Raw genomic sequence first — 15567 nt, 5'->3', positions numbered from 1 at the left:
AACTAACAAAAAACGCCAAATTTTGATATTTCTTAAAACATGAAACTATCTAACAATCCAGAATGTGTACCCTTGGGAGCTTAGACAGGCTGAATGAAAACATTCTAACACCAAAACCTGCACATAAAATGTGGAGTGACATCATTAACCAACAGCTGGACCTGGAACAGTGCAGTCACCACACAGTTGTGAAGAGTTCATTATTTATAGCCCTGATGTTACCCAGCAAATAAAGGGCAGAAGCTATGGAAATGCTCCTAGAACTTGGACCCGTCTCAACTGAGAAGGGCCTGTTTGCACAGGCTACACACTGGATGGGACTATTTATGTAACGTTCTTGACATGATGCATCTCAGGATTATAGAACAGATTTGTGTTTCCTGGAGCTGAGGAGGAGGTGAGGCAGGAGGGAAATGAGTGTGGCTATAAAAGGCACCAAAGGAACCCTGGGGAAGACAGAAAGCTGTTGTTTCTTGATCCCAGTTGTGATATGCAAGATTTTGGTAAGATGCTACCCTGGGGAAACCAGCAAAGGTCACACGAGCTCCTTTCTAAGTACTTATTAGAATTACATCTGAATTTACAGTTCTTCAAAATTGTACATCTTAATTTAAACATTAAGCTGTTGATTTTTTTTATAAAGTACTGTGCGCATTTCTGTGTAAAAGTTCCTTCGCCCACACAGTGCTATGTACTTCCTCTTTCGGCTGCTCAGAACATATCTTCTATAATCAGTTGCATAATTACGTTCCTGCTGGTCTGAAAATGAACCAAATCATTTCAAAATTTATTTTTAAAAACAAACTGGGAAATAAAGCTGGCCATATTTATTTTTAACTTAGGACAGTGAATTTGGCATGAAAATCTCTGAAATATTAATGTGTGAACATTTAAAATAATTAAAATAATGTTTGCAAGATAGCTTTGTGTGTTTTCATGTGCGTAGAGCTGCTTCTAGGAGGGAAACTCATTACTATGTCTTCTTGTTCCTCACTGTCTACATAGGCCCTGGAGCTACTTAATATTTTTACTGACTGAAACTGAAGTCTAAAACTTAATCTTTCATATATGTATCTCTCATTCCAGTGCAAGTTCATAAAAAGAAACATTCTTAAAACTTTACACTCATGCTTATATATGCTAAATATAAGGGGATAGGCTAGTAGTCTTATAATCTGTCTCTTTTAATAAAATATGTGTTAATCCATAGCTAAGTATCTCTATGCAAAAATATAATAAATCAAAGAGATTAAAGCTAGAATTGAATAAGATTCTTAATTTTTTCCTGCCTTACTCTTAATTCTCTATTTAGTGACTACAGAAACTCAGATTATGAGGGCTGGGGACATGGCTTATTCGTGAAATCACTTGCTGTACAAGATTGAAGACCTAAGTTCAATTTTCAGAGCTCATGTAGAAGTCAGATGTGCAGTGTAAGTGTCTGTAGTCCTGGAGCTGAGGAAATGGCAAGTGAAGACAGGAGAATCCCTGGAGGATTGTGGGCCAGCTGGCCTACATGGTGGCTACCAAGAAAGACCCTGTGCCAAACCAGGCAGAAGGTGAGGGCCCAAACCTCCACATGCACACTATGACACATATACAACCATATTTGTGCATGTGCCCCCCCACACACACATAAGCACACACTCACATACTGTGATAGCTAACCTGGTTGTCAGCTTGCCTACATCTGGAATCAACTAAACCCAAGCTTCTGGCACCCCTGTGAGGGGTTTTCTTAGTCAGATTCTTTGAAGCAGGAAGACTCAGCCTAAATCTGGGCCACTCCTTCTGGGCCGCCCACATAAAAGGACATGGAAGATGGAACCATTGTTTTCTGTCTGTTTGTCCTCCCTCTTGTTGGCAAGTTTATTTATCTTGTTCTGTGACTAGATTCCAGCATAGACTGAAAACCAGCAGCAGCCCAGGGATCACCCTGAACTCTAGCACCAGGCTGACCTGCAGAGATTCAAGCCTCGTGGCTGAGCAACTACTGGATACTTGAGCTTTCCAAAAGGAGGCAGCCATGGTGGACTACCTACCAGACCATAGTTTGTAAACCACTCTAATAAATCCCCATTTTCACACCCACACTCATATGTACACACACACTTGCACACACACACATTGAAGAAGGACGCTTAAAAGAAATCCCACACTAGCTCAGAACTGAGAATAATAGAGGGTTATTTATATAGGGGTAGACTCACAGGTCACAATCCTTTGCTGGAATGAAGAACAGCAACCACAGCTAGAAAAGAGGCCGGACACACACTTTACATCAGCATAAATAGTATAAGAGGCCACGCCCAAGTGGGCGGGTAACGTAAAGGCTACTGGTGGTAGGATTTCCTACAGCAACACTTTTCATTATTGGTTCTGTTCTTTTAGAGAATTATGCACTCATTAACTTAATTAAGTTCAAAAAAGAATACAATCTGTAAAAGTTGAATTTCTATCCACTCGTCTTATCTTTCAACACCTTTTAAAGCAAAGCCAGTATTTTCAGTCAATGCTCTTCTTACAGTGAAGAGGAGAATGTCCCATTGATGCACAGATGAAGCTCGAGAAATAGTAAGCTCCTAGCACTACTTGTAATTTTATATTCACTTCCCTTTTAATCTATGTAATAATTATGTCCTAGAGTCAGGATGGGAGGATCACTCATTTTTAATTCCATACACCTGTTTTAATTTTGGCATACTCTCTTGCTGACTCTAAGACCATACCTGCATCTGAAGTCCACAAAATAGAATAAGAGCTAAATTGTTTTTATTTTCCTTCTTCCTTCCTTTCTTCATTTCTTGCTTCCTTCCCTCCTCCCCTCTCCCTTTTTCCTTCTTTCTTTTAACACATCCCACTGCCCATTATGTAGCTCTGGCTGTCCTGAAACTTACAGAGATCCACCTGTGTCTGCTTTTGGAGTTAGGAGTGAAGGGTGTTCTACTATGCCTGCGTTAGATCTACTTATAATACCAACGTTACAATCTTTAAAAGAAAACGAATCTAAAGTGCATAAAACATCCACTCCTAAGTACATGACATTTATTTACATCTATTTCAACTCCTGGGCGGAAATTATAGATGTATGTTTTACCATGATCAGGAAAATAGAAGAATTGTATTTTACAAACCTGAGTACTATAATTCTACATTATTAGGACAAATTTTAGTCATTGTATGCAATACACACACACACACACACACACACACACACACACACACACACCCTACATCTCATGAGGGCAAGTTCTATCTTTTTGAAAAGAAAGAAGGTAGATGATGTTTTTAGTTTTCGTGCTTCTCTAACAAAAACACTGTTGATTTTCTTCAAGTCCCTTTTCTGTGCTGTTCTCAGAACTCTCAGGACAGGGCTGGGAATACAGTTCAGTGGTAAGGGCTTGATAGGCCCGAATGAAACCCATGTTTGATCCCTCGTGGAGACAGAGGCAGGAAGTGGTTGGGAGGAAGAAAGAGAAAGGATTCACCGAGAATTCTAAGATGAGAGGATCAGTCATTTCCTTTTCCTTATATGCAATTAACTTAGTAAAATAAACAAAACTAAGAATAAATCTACAGAAGTGCTGAAAATTGCAGTGTTGTTTTGGGATATTCTCAAAAACCAATATTGTTAGATTTAGACAAAACCAAAGGTAGAAATGCACAGTCCAGCAGGAGGGAGGACATCAGAGGAGTCGTAAATGAGTTTGATATTCTCAGAGCCCTGAAGGAAATCTTAAGGGCATGGTTATCAAAGCCAGCTAGAAGTGGTCAGAGCAGCTGAGAACATTAGCACCTTGCATATGGAGCAATGGGTTTCACAGTTTGTCCAACAGTAATGGTTACTGCCTAGGTGCTAAAGGAGCCTCTGAAGCTCCTAAGGAGTGAACTGTAGCAGGAGGGGTTGTGGCACCACACCCTGGTGATCAAAATGAGCCACCTGAAGAATGATAGACACCTAGATTCCCACCCCACTGCTAGGGTTAATATTTTAAAATTAATTTCTTATTTTTTTTAGAATTTATTCTTCTCTCATATATTGCAACCCCTACCGTAGTTTCTGCTTCCTCCTCTCCCAGTTACTCCCACCCCCACTTCCATCTCCCCCAGGTCCTCTCCTTTCAAAGGGCAGGCCTCTCAGGGATATCAACCAAACATGCTATGTCAAGTCATAATAAAACTAGGCATATTCCATCATATTAAGGCTGGATGAGGCAACCAAGTAAGAGGCAAAGGATCCCAGAAGCAGACAAAAGAGTCAGAGACAGCCCAGTTCTTACTGTTAGGAGTCCCCCAGGAGTACCCAGTCACAACCATAACATCCATGCAGAGGACCTAGGTCAGACCCATGCGGGCTCCCTGGTTGTTGACTGAGTCTCTGTGAGCCCCTATGAGACCTGGTTAGTTAATTCTGTAAGCCGAGTTCTTGTGGTGTCTTACTTCTCCAGCTCCTACAACCCTTTCTCGCCTTCTCCCTGAACTCTGCCTTACGTGTGGGTCTCTGCATCTGCTCCTATCAGCTGCTTGATGAAGCCTCTGACGGCTATTATGCTAGGCCCTGCAGACAGCTAGATTCAGCATAGGAAAGAAAATAGGTGATATTTGTCCTTCCGAGATGGAGGTACTTCATTGACTTTCTCTGTGCCATTCATTTTTTTGGAGATTACATACTTTTGCTCTTCTTTAAGTCTGCAGAAGATGCTGTATATTCGTGCCATATTTTCTTTATATGTGCATCTGTGAATGCACACCTGAGATCAAGCCATAACTTGACTGCTAGGTGTTTGTGTCTCAATAAACATAGATGTTCCAGTATTGCTGGTCTATCCTGACTTACGTTCCTTTGGGTATGTATTTAAATGGACCCTCCATACTGATTTCCATGGTGGCTACATTCTTTCCCACCTCAACAGTGTGTAAGGATTCCTTTTTTCACACCTTTAGCAGCATTTGTAAAAACGGGTTATTAAATTATTTGGGGGCATTTAAAAGTTTAAGGCAAAGCAAATTTTGTCTTTAAAATGCCTGGAAATGGTTTCTTTTCCTTTAGGTCTTCTGCACTGTCTCCAGAGCTTAGAGAAGGGCTTGGCACATAGCCAAGGGCTAATGTTCGTCTGTTGAATGAACCAATAGAAGTAGAGTAAATGAAGCTTCTCAGTGCTCCCAGACTAAACACAAGAAGACTCAGCCTAGCCATTTATAAAGGGCTGTAGAAGTAAGACATAAAGCCATCATAGGGGAGTGCCCTGTTAGCATAGGAATAAAGATGAATGACACCATCACACAAACCCAGTCTACATCCAGAAATGTATTATATGATAAATGGACATTTCACATTAGCGCAGAAATCAGGATAGTGGTACAACAGGCTGTCATTGGGGGAAAATATTTGTAATTAAATCCCACTTCCCAAATACTGTATACTCAGAATGTGCCAAGGCTGAAGAAAGCCCTCAAAGCAAATACTCTGGCTGCTCATTTTTACCATCTAACTTTAAAATAAAGTACATATGAAAACACCTCATTGTATTGAGACACGGAGCCTGTGGGGAGGTGTCTAGAAAGTGTGTCATCTTCTCGGGGTCCTATTAGTGTCACAGCGAGTGTTCTGATAGTCTGCAATCTTTCCCGAGAACTCATTCTGCATCTCGGTTTCACCTGACTGGTTTATTTAATATTACCATCGACTTTTGCGAGTGCCACATCTCTGCCCTGACACCAGTGTGTCCCTCTAGATCAGCTTGACATTTGGTTAGGACAGCGTCTGAAACCCCTTCTAATTGAATTAGGCAATTTCAAGTGGTTGGAAATCAACTTAAATTTAAGTAAGAGGCTTTTTCAAATGCCCATTGCTTTAAGTGGTTTGAAAAGAATAAAGGAAACATAAAATGGAAGCTTAAGGAAAGTTTGGAAGGAAGAATCATATTACCTAGTCAGGAGTTCTTTCTTTTTTCCTTTTTTTCTTTCTTTCTTTCTTTCTTTCTTTTTTGATACATCCTAAAGCCCAAAAGCTCAAACTCCTTTTCTTTATTTTATTGATTTTATTGAGCTTTACATTTTTCTCTGATTCCTTCTCTGCCTCTCTCCTCCCCTTACACCCTTCCCCATGCTCCCAATTTACTCAGGAGATCTTGTCTTTTTCTACTTCCCATGTAGATTAGATCTAGGTATGTATGTATTGTTGTCTAAGTTCTCTGGAATTGTAATTTGTATTCTGGTTTCCTTTGCTATATGTTTAAAAACCACTTATGAGTGGATTAATATCTGGGTCTTCAATTCAGTTCCATTGGATCACCTGTCTGTTTTTATGCCAATTTCAGGCTGTTTTCAGTACTGCAGCTCTGTAGTAGAGTTTGAAGTCAGGGATTGTGATGCCTCCAGAATTCTTTTTTTGTACAGGATTGTTTTGGTTATCCTGGGTTTTTTGCTTTTCCATATGAAGTTAAGTACTATTCTTTTAAGGTCTGTGAAGAATTTTGCTGGGCTTTTAATGGGTATTGCATTGAATCTGTAGATTGCTTTAGATAAGATTGCCATTTTTACTGTGTTAATTCTACCTACCCAAGAACCTCGGAGATCTTTCCACCTTCTGGTGCCTTCTTCAATTTCTTTTCTCAAAGATTTAAAGTTCTTGCCATACAAGTCTTCCACTTGTTGGTTAGAATTACTCCAAGATATCTTATGCTATTTGTGGCTATTGTGAAGGGTTGAAGCTTCTCTGATTTCTTTCTCAGCCCATTTATCATCTGTGTAAAGGAGGGCTGCTGATTTTTTTTTTAGTTAATCTTGTATTGTGCTGCATTCCTGAAAGTGCTTATGAGTTGTAGAAGTTCCTTGATAGAACTTTTGGGATTGCTTATGTAAAATATCATATCATCAACAAATAGTGAGAGTTTGACTTCTTCTTTTCTGATTTGTATCCCCTTGATCTCCTTTTTTTGTCTTATTGCTCTAGCTAGGACCTTAAGAACTATATTGAATAGATATGGAGAGAGTGGACAACCTTGTCTTGTTCCTGATTTCAGTGGAATCACTGTGAATTTATCTCCATTTAGTTTGATGTTAGTTTGCTGTATATTGCCTTTATTATGTTTAGGTATATTCCTTGTATCCCTTCTCTCTCCAAGGCCTTTTTCGTGAAGGGATGTTGTATTTTGTCAGGAGCATTTTCAGCATCTAATGAGATGATCATGTGGTTTTTATTTTTTCAGTTTGTTTATATGGTGGGTTACATTAACAGATTTTCATGTGTTGAACCATTCCTGTATCTCTGGGATGAAGCCGACTTGATCGTGGTGGATGATGGTTCTAATGTGTTTTTTTGATTTGATTTGCCAGTATTTTGTTGAGTATTTTTACATCAATGTTCATGAGTAAGTTTGGTCTATAATTCTTTTTTTTTTTAGTAATGTCTTTCTGTGGTTTGGGTATCATGTTAATTGTAGCCTCATAAAAATAGTTTGACAATGTTTTTTCTGCTTCTATTGTATGGAACAATTTGAGGAGTATTGGTATTAATTCATCTTTGAAAATCTTGTAGAATTCTATGCTGAAACCATCTGATCCTGGTCTTTTTTTTTATTGGAAGACCTTTGATGACTGTTTGTATTTCTTTGGCAGTTATAGGTATGTTTAATTTGCTTTTCTGATAGTGATATAATATTGGTAAGTGATATTTATCCAGAAAGTTGTCCGTTTCTTTTAAGTTTTCCAGGAGTTTTTTTTTTTATTTCAATCCTAAGTGGATCACATGCATGTGCTCCACCATAATGGCATGCTCTTCCTAATGTTGTATCAGAATATATTCCACCTACATTTTTATGTTCCACAATACTTCTATAATGGGTTCTGACTGGCTAAGAAAATTCAAAGTAAGTATAACACATACATATCACCCTCACTCTGGCAATAGAACATTCACTTATAATTCGTTTTGGGCATTTCTTAGAGTCTGGCTTCTTTGCTTTGTACCAAGTGAATCCCACTGCCCTACTTACAGGTGTGTCCTGTGCTTGGATATAGCCCGTTTTGCTCTAAAACATGTCTTCGTGTCTGACTGTTGTGCCAATGGGGTCTGTGGGGCAACAGAGCTTCTGCTTTGGCTTGGAGTCACTCACCTATTATCCTGCCTTCTGTGGTGGCATCAACCTTTAGGGTGGGATTCTTGACCAATGCCCTCTTAAGCCTGATACACCCATCCACCCTAATGACTGCCAGGAAGGGTTTAACCATCACACTGTGAAAAGCCCCATGCTTTAGGGACGAAAACATGGATAACAAATAAAAATATCCTGTAGTGAGAGACCATGGAAAATGGTGGGTTTAGGGGGGAGTACTGCTTTTTTTGGTACCCTCCCTCAAGTAGAAACCCAACAGTGGATTCCCTGACCTTAGCGTTCCCTTCCTGCAGCTCCTTTATGTGTGGTACTGTCTTTTGTGTTCCCTGCAGCTCCTATATAGATGGTTTCATTTCTTCCCCATGCATCATTTCTCCTCCCACTGAAGAGCTATAATGTTACTTCTTTATTGCTCTGGCAGTACTTGCCCTGGTGTCTGCAATTAGTGTACACTCAGCAATATTTGTAGGATGAATTAATGGCGCCAAATTAGCCTATTTATCTTCATAATTGCATAACAACTTGTGTTTTAATGCAATTAGAATTGTGGGCAGCCGAGGCTTAGAAACATGTATTTAAGAAACATTTAGGTGGAGACCATATGCATCAGTGGTCTTGACCCTTAGAAGGCTCACAGGAAGGAGCGTTAGTGGGAAGGCAGTCCATTGCCTGTATATAAAGGGAAGCAAAGCACAATACAAAACAACAAAGCAAATTCTTGACTGATGGCCATATCTGTTTCTATTAGTGCCCTGTAATAGCGTGTGCCTCCTTAATGGCTGCTCCAGAGAACAGTGGGAAGGACATTGAATGTGAAACTGAGATTCAGTAGCCCCCAGGGCAGACATGTCATGAGAAACCAAGCCTGACATTAAATCCTCATCTTTCATCCTTCAGAAGCAACTGCATCTTGTGTGGGTACTAATCTGAATTCTGTCCCCGAGTGGTGTCACGATAATAAATGACGTGCCTGCTCCTGTATTTTTTGCCTCTCAAGCTTTTTAAATAATAAAAGTATGAAGGAGTAAAGCATCGAGATCATTTCATGCTCTCTCTATGTTTTTAGATAATTTACTTCTACCAGTGATGTAGAAGAGACACAGAATTTGAGGTCTTTTTTTTTTTTTAAGAAAATGATCTCTGAAGACAGTGATCCAAACATGTTGGAACAGTGAAAACACTAATAAAACAAAGGCTGTTGTACTATGAAAAATGAATGGATAATAAACTTATTGAATAAGACTTAACTCCTATTATTTATTGCAAGAAAGAATATTTCACTTCTATCAACAAGAATAATTAAAAGTTAAAACTTGGATTGGGTTTTTTTTTTGGAAATAGTACATAGATCTGAGGTCCAAAGGGTTTTACTTTTTCTTAACTACAATGTTCTAAGCTCTAGTGGGCAGGAAGAATGGGAAATTATTAATACTGTTGTAGAAAAACCCCAGAAGCCTCCTATGGGGAGTAATCCGTGACCGACAGAGAGCATAGATTATATCTGCAATTGCTCCATGATTTTAACTTTTATGTTTAAATTGACTTTTCTTGCTATTTGGGGATTAATTAAAATCCTTAAGAAAGAAAATCAAAGTTCACTACAAATACCAAGTAGATTCGTAGATCCTAGAAAATGTTCCATATAAGTTCACTTAATTCTCGTGATTTAATTCTAGCATATGGTACTTGGGGATACCATCTAATGCCACCAATTCCTTGGACTATATAAAAAAAAAGCAAAAAATAGAACTGCCTTAATTATACTTCAATGTTGAAGGGACCTTTTGATATTTGTCTCTGTCTCCTCAGGGTCCAGTGAATGACAGATGTTTAATGAATGTTGGTTGAAGGGAAGGTGACTTAAAGTTGTAACTTTCAAAATCGATGATTGCGAGAAATGCTGTGCGTTTGATTTTGTGGTCTTCTGTGGAAATCAGATAGCCTAAAGTAGCATATTAACGGTGTCATAAGAATTTCAGTTATACAGCTTTTCACTATCATCAACTGATTGACTGCTGTCTCTCTCTGCTGTGCTGGCTAGTTTTATGTCAACTGGACACAAACTAGAATCTTCAGAGAGGAGGGTGCCTCGACTGAGCAAATGCTTCCATAAGATTAGGCTCTAGGCAAGCCTGTAGGGCTTTTTCTTAGTAGTTAATGAAGGAAGACCTGCCCATGTGGGTGTGCCTACCCCTGGGCTGGTGCCCCTGGGTTCTATAAGAAAGCAGACTGGGCAAGCCATGGGGGCAAGGCAGTAAGCAGCACCCCTCTGTGGCCTCTGCATCATCTCTTGCCTCATGTTCCTGCCCTGCTTGTGTTCTGGTCCTTGCTGCTTTTGTTGAAAAACTGGTATATGTAACTGTGGGGGAAATAAACCTTTTCCTCTTCAAATTATTTAGAAAGAGAGATATGGCTAAAGGCAGGAATGATTGTATTAATACTCTTGTCGTCTTGTTTATTTTAGCCAAAACAACGAACATCTATTGTGTCTTCTCTGGATTTCCAGCGAATGAATCATAACCAAGAATACTTTGAAATCAGCACGTCTACAGGGTGCGCCAGCTTTCCTTCCAGTCCTCCAGTTAGTCCGCCCACCTCTTCCGTGGGAACCACAGAAGTCAAGAATGAGGGAGCTGAGCACACAGGTAAAACAGTTCACTTTATGCAAGTATACTTTTGAGCTTTAATAAAGTCTTTATGAGCTTTGGTGATTAAGAGAAATCTTCATCCAAATTTTATTTCCGGTTCACATTTTATGAGCAACAGTATAGGGTATTCATATTTTTATTATGGCAAGAGTGTAATATTGTTTCTAATACAATAGTGGTCTTTCCAGTGTTGACATTAATGTAACAATTTAATATTATTATGGTTATAATTAAAAAGGGCCTAGAAATGCTTTTTTTGTCCACTGTCATTCACTACTTTCCTGCAGTTCTATCAGCTAATCGACAGTAGAGCTGTTGATAGCTGCTTTGAGACTGGAAAACCCTTACCAAGGATATCTGGTTAAGACTGAGTTCGGCACTGTTGCTAAGATAGATGTCACCCACTTAAACCCAAGTGAACTTGAAAAGGAGGAGTGTAAGAGGGAAGTAGTCCCGCCCACTAGGGAAAGCTTTCTGGTTCTAGCCAATCAGATTCACAGTGTTTCTGTTCTTCAGAGAAGAATGAACCAATAGCTAACTGATGCAGATGTGAGAAGTATTTTCCTTTTCTAATTCACAGCAAACGCACTGCCCAGTTGTTTCCATTCAAATAGTTTAAGCTTAGTAGATATGGTTCACATTCATTTTAGAATCCTAAACAAAAGTCAGTTCCATTATTTCGACCATGTATCTGTTCAAACTGTCTGCATATAGATATATGTATGTATAAGTACATGTTTAAGTCTTTTCACCAACACTATTATTAAAAGCATCAGAACAAACATTCTAAAAAACATACAGCTAAGGAATTATCTTCTCTGGGGTTCCCAGTAATAACACTGATGCTCTGTAGAAGCCATAATCCAATCTTTCATAGCAGCTGGAGAGATATTTATAAAATGTAAATCAAGGTGCACTATTGGTGTGTTGATGTGTGCCGAGGGATTCGGGTCCTTGGATGGCCAATGAAGCCATCTGTCACCTGGTTCCAAACTTGCTGTGGAACCTGACCTTCAGCACACTCACCCAGGCCTCCTTTGCAGGACCCAGGCTCGGGGACTTTGACACTCTGCTTCTCTCCACCTGCAAGCTGTGTGCTTTAATGCCGATGTTACGGAGCATCACTTAGGTTTTGACTTGGTCATGCTTCTTCACATGATCTTCAGAGTGTACTGTCTTGAGTAGAAGTTCTCAATATAATGAGGAGTGTTGTAAGAAAGAAGCAAAGATAAATGCAACCGTTCCAGTAATTAAAAAAAAGCACATACTTAGGGCTTGGTGAGACAGTGTTTTTGGTATTTCCCTTATATCAGCTCATCATAACCTTGGTGGGCATACAGGTTGAGTGGTAGCTTCTATAGTGAAGGAAATTCAGGCACAAAGAGCAATAACAGCCTCCCATCCAAACAGTGCTGGCATTCAAACCTGGTGCCAGTGTCCCTGTTCCCACACTTTCCTCTGTTGCCATGTTCACTTTGGTGATATCTGGAGGAGGACAGGGCCTTGCTGTGTAGCCCAGGCTAGCCTCACACTCATGGTCCTACCCTAGCTCCCTGTGTGCTGGAATTACAGGTGTGTAGCACAACATCTGGCTTGTTCTTGTTACTTCTATCAAATTTTCTCTTTTCTTTCTTCTCTGGTCTTATCTGCATATGAAATAATGCCGATGGCTTTTCTGCTTAGCAACTGTCTTGTCTCTTCTTTCTAGAACGTAGATGATGGTAGATGGGTTTGGCACATCATAAGCCTTGAAGTCAGGCTGCCTAAACTGATTACTAATTATGGGGCAAGCTCAGCTTTTGGTGCTACAGGTCTTCTCCTCTAAAGAGAGAGTTAAAGAACAAGGAACTGATTAGATTTCCTTACCCTACAGTGTAACAGTGCTTCTGAAGCTGCGATTAACATCGCATCCTATCAGGTACTAAATTAGTGCTCAGTAAATATTAGTAACTGTCCATAGTAGTTGCAGGAATTGCAATATTCTCATACCTCCCCTTCGCCTACTCAAAACCCCACATTTCTCCAATGAGTATGTACTGTTTCCCGTATAGAAGAAAATGGTATAGCGTGAGGAAGTGGGATTTGCCTTCTAAAGAGAGAAGGCATGTGGACCCTGGAAAGGATTCGGGGTGTATACAATTGTTATTCACCCAGAACTTACTTGATGCTCAGCTCCAGATCTTAAAGCCCCCAGTGGGAGGGGTGGCAAGATTTGCTCTACTTGCCGTAATGAAAACCATCACCAGCTTCCTTTTATTTCAAGCACAAAGGTTTTCCAGGATGCAAATTTTCCAGTTATATTTGAGGTAGATTGATTTTGCACATTTGTATTTTGTTTTTGTTTTAGTTTTTTTTTTTTGCCATTAAAAGTATAGAGCCTAAGCCCTGAACCCCAAGAGAGAGGGTAAGAACTCTCGTTTGCTGCATCATCCAGAATGAGTAGCATAGTTGTTAGCCTGGGATGCTTTCTGTCTGCCTTCAGCTGAGCAGAAACCTGACTGTTGCTCTCCAGACGGGTCCCAGCCGCCTTGCCGTGACTTCATCCTGTAGGGCTCACTCGCACAGTTCACTACAACCTCAGCATCAAACTGGTACTTTGTAATAGTGCGCAAAGATGATGCCGATTTGCTTTAAATTATAAGGTAAAACTTTAAGATTTTTTAAGATAGTTTTTTTCTTGTCTAGTTGAAAACGTAGTAGTTTATTACCTTAGAGACAGGGTTAATTTGTTATGCTTTGGACTTAAGAACCTCCCTCTGCAGACCCTCCCGAGTGGCATGTATTGTGTGTTCCGTCCTGGAGTTTTTCAGTGTCTCCTATCAAATCTCTTTTCCATTCTTCAATTTGCTCTTTGGAAAAGAGAAAGTAAGATGACTTCCTTCAATATCAGTGATATGTGAGTTAATACGTCTTTGTAAACTATGGAAAATAATATTCTTTAATATTTTCAGTTTTTATCTTTCATTTTAATATTAATACTTGAAATCTGCCAACTTTTTAAATGCAGAAGTGTCTTTTGTAGCCTTTTCTTGACTTTGAAGTATAATTTAATTAACTATACATGTGCGGTTCATTTTATAAATGATGGTACAAAACATTAATCTTGACAAAAATGGCATTTAATAGAGCAAGAATGAATGTTGTTTTATTTTCAGCACAGTGGCTTACACCTTAATCTACTGTTATTTCAGCCAGAAATTGCGACTCCACAGTTACTGGTCTGCTTCTCTAGAAGCGACCTGGCCGCAGCCTGGCGGGAATTCTGTTCCCCCAGGCACTGGCTTTGCTGCTGGTGCTAAAGGCAGCTTTAACTAAATAAGACTCGAGGTTCAAAGGCTGGGGTGAAACACTGTTAGCTCAGAGGGGCTGAGTAGCAACCAGCTAGCCCTCTCTCCTTGCTGACTTCTCCTGCAAGGGGCCATCCTTCAGCTCAGCAAAAACGAAAATAGCCACGTCACTCAAAACCCTATTCTAGTATTTCTGGCGGGTCTCTCTGTCTCTCCCAGGTGCTCTCTGATGCCCTCTGATGACTTTATGTCAACTAGTTGCTAACTCATCCTCCTGCTCCAATGTTAATTTTATTTAATTAAAGCAAATGCTAATTAGGGGTTCACAGCATTATCGAATACCCTTCCCTGCCCCCAACAAGCTATTATACCTTTAAAGGCTAATGACAAAATTCTAGGTGAATCAACAGATTTATTTTGAGGGACAGCCATTGAAAAGCCTTCTGGACTGTGATTAAAGCTTCAGTTTAGATGTCATCTAGCAAGGCTGAAGAAAGAAAAAGCTTTGGCAGTAAGTGTGGGAATCCTATGGACAGAATTGCATTTAACTAGGGAGGTTAGTATTCATCTTCAGGAGGGGGGAGGAGGAGGAAGAAGAAGAAGAAGGAGAAGGAGAAGAAGGAGAAGAAAAGAAGAAGAAGCAGAAATAAGCAATTGGCTAATTGGCTCTGTTGACCATAGTTCCTACATGGGCTACAAAGAGGACTAGTTACTGGTGAATTTAACAGTATAGAACTTATTGATGACCTTTATAAGATCAACCTGATTAGAACTAATGGGGCAAACATCAACATAATGTGTGCAGGGAAACAAGAGGTGAGGACTTAAAGAGGGCAAGGATAGACCATTGTCAGTCTCACCAGGGTGTTCTTTCCAAAATAATTGCTAACTTCTGAAGAAGGAGAAACAGGGAGGGGTCTGTGAAATAAGGGGAAAGACTGACTTCAGACAGGAGTATCTTGCCAGCAGGAAGGATGTGTTGGGTGTGGGTGAAAATGCAGGCAAGGTCACCCATGTAGCAGTCTACAGAAAATCTGATAGTGTATATATTAGGCAGAAAGCAGTAGCTCCCATTGGTAAGAGAGACAGCTAGAGCACAGCATCGGAGAAGAGGTGAAATAGGTGCATAGGAGAAAACAGGCAGGGAGTGACCCCCCCCCCGCCCCAACCGAAATAAAGGCCCAAGTGATGCTGTGTCACAAACCACAGAAAAGACTAGCCAGTGCAGTTCTGTGTTTCCTCCAGCCCTAGTCAACTGGGAGACCCAAGAGCAGAAAACTGAACTCTAGACAAGTTCTGGATTTTCTGTATGGGTATACTGAAGCAAGCAATTGAAGAGCAAGAAAATAGGAATGAAAGAAAGGATAGAAATTTGATGCAGAATGGATATGGAGAAGGGAGAGAAAGAACAAAGAGATGAGTAACAATCAAACACAATGGGGCCTTGAGGGCTGAAGATCCCAGAGGGCAAAGACTGAAGAAAGCTGGAATGGAAGCAGGGAGTCTGCAGTGGGA

General features: G+C 40.0%; 1 protein-coding gene across 19 annotated transcripts in view; it reads left to right on the top strand.

Annotated features, from left to right (window-relative positions):
• Positions 1–15567, top strand: part of Anks1b (ankyrin repeat and sterile alpha motif domain containing 1B) — an 861781-nt gene that overhangs the window by 320328 nt on the left and 525886 nt on the right. For all 19 annotated transcript variants that reach the window (XR_005975765.1, XM_041666272.1, XM_041666261.1 and 16 more), the window contains one exon: positions 10582–10762. Coding sequence is in view for 18 of the 19 variants with exons in the window: in XM_041666272.1 (XP_041522206.1) it covers positions 10582–10762 (181 nt within the window). In the remaining variant the exon portion in view is untranslated. The remainder of the gene's footprint in view (positions 1–10581; positions 10763–15567) is intronic.

This window comes from Microtus oregoni, unplaced genomic scaffold (genome assembly GCF_018167655.1).
Source record: "Microtus oregoni isolate MIOR12 unplaced genomic scaffold, Mior012 000001F_ref0000356, whole genome shotgun sequence".
In the NCBI taxonomy this organism is placed as follows: domain Eukaryota; kingdom Metazoa; phylum Chordata; class Mammalia; order Rodentia; family Cricetidae; genus Microtus; species Microtus oregoni.
The sequence above is the reverse complement of the archived record's forward strand: the minus strand, read 5'-3'. Positions and strand labels throughout refer to the sequence as shown.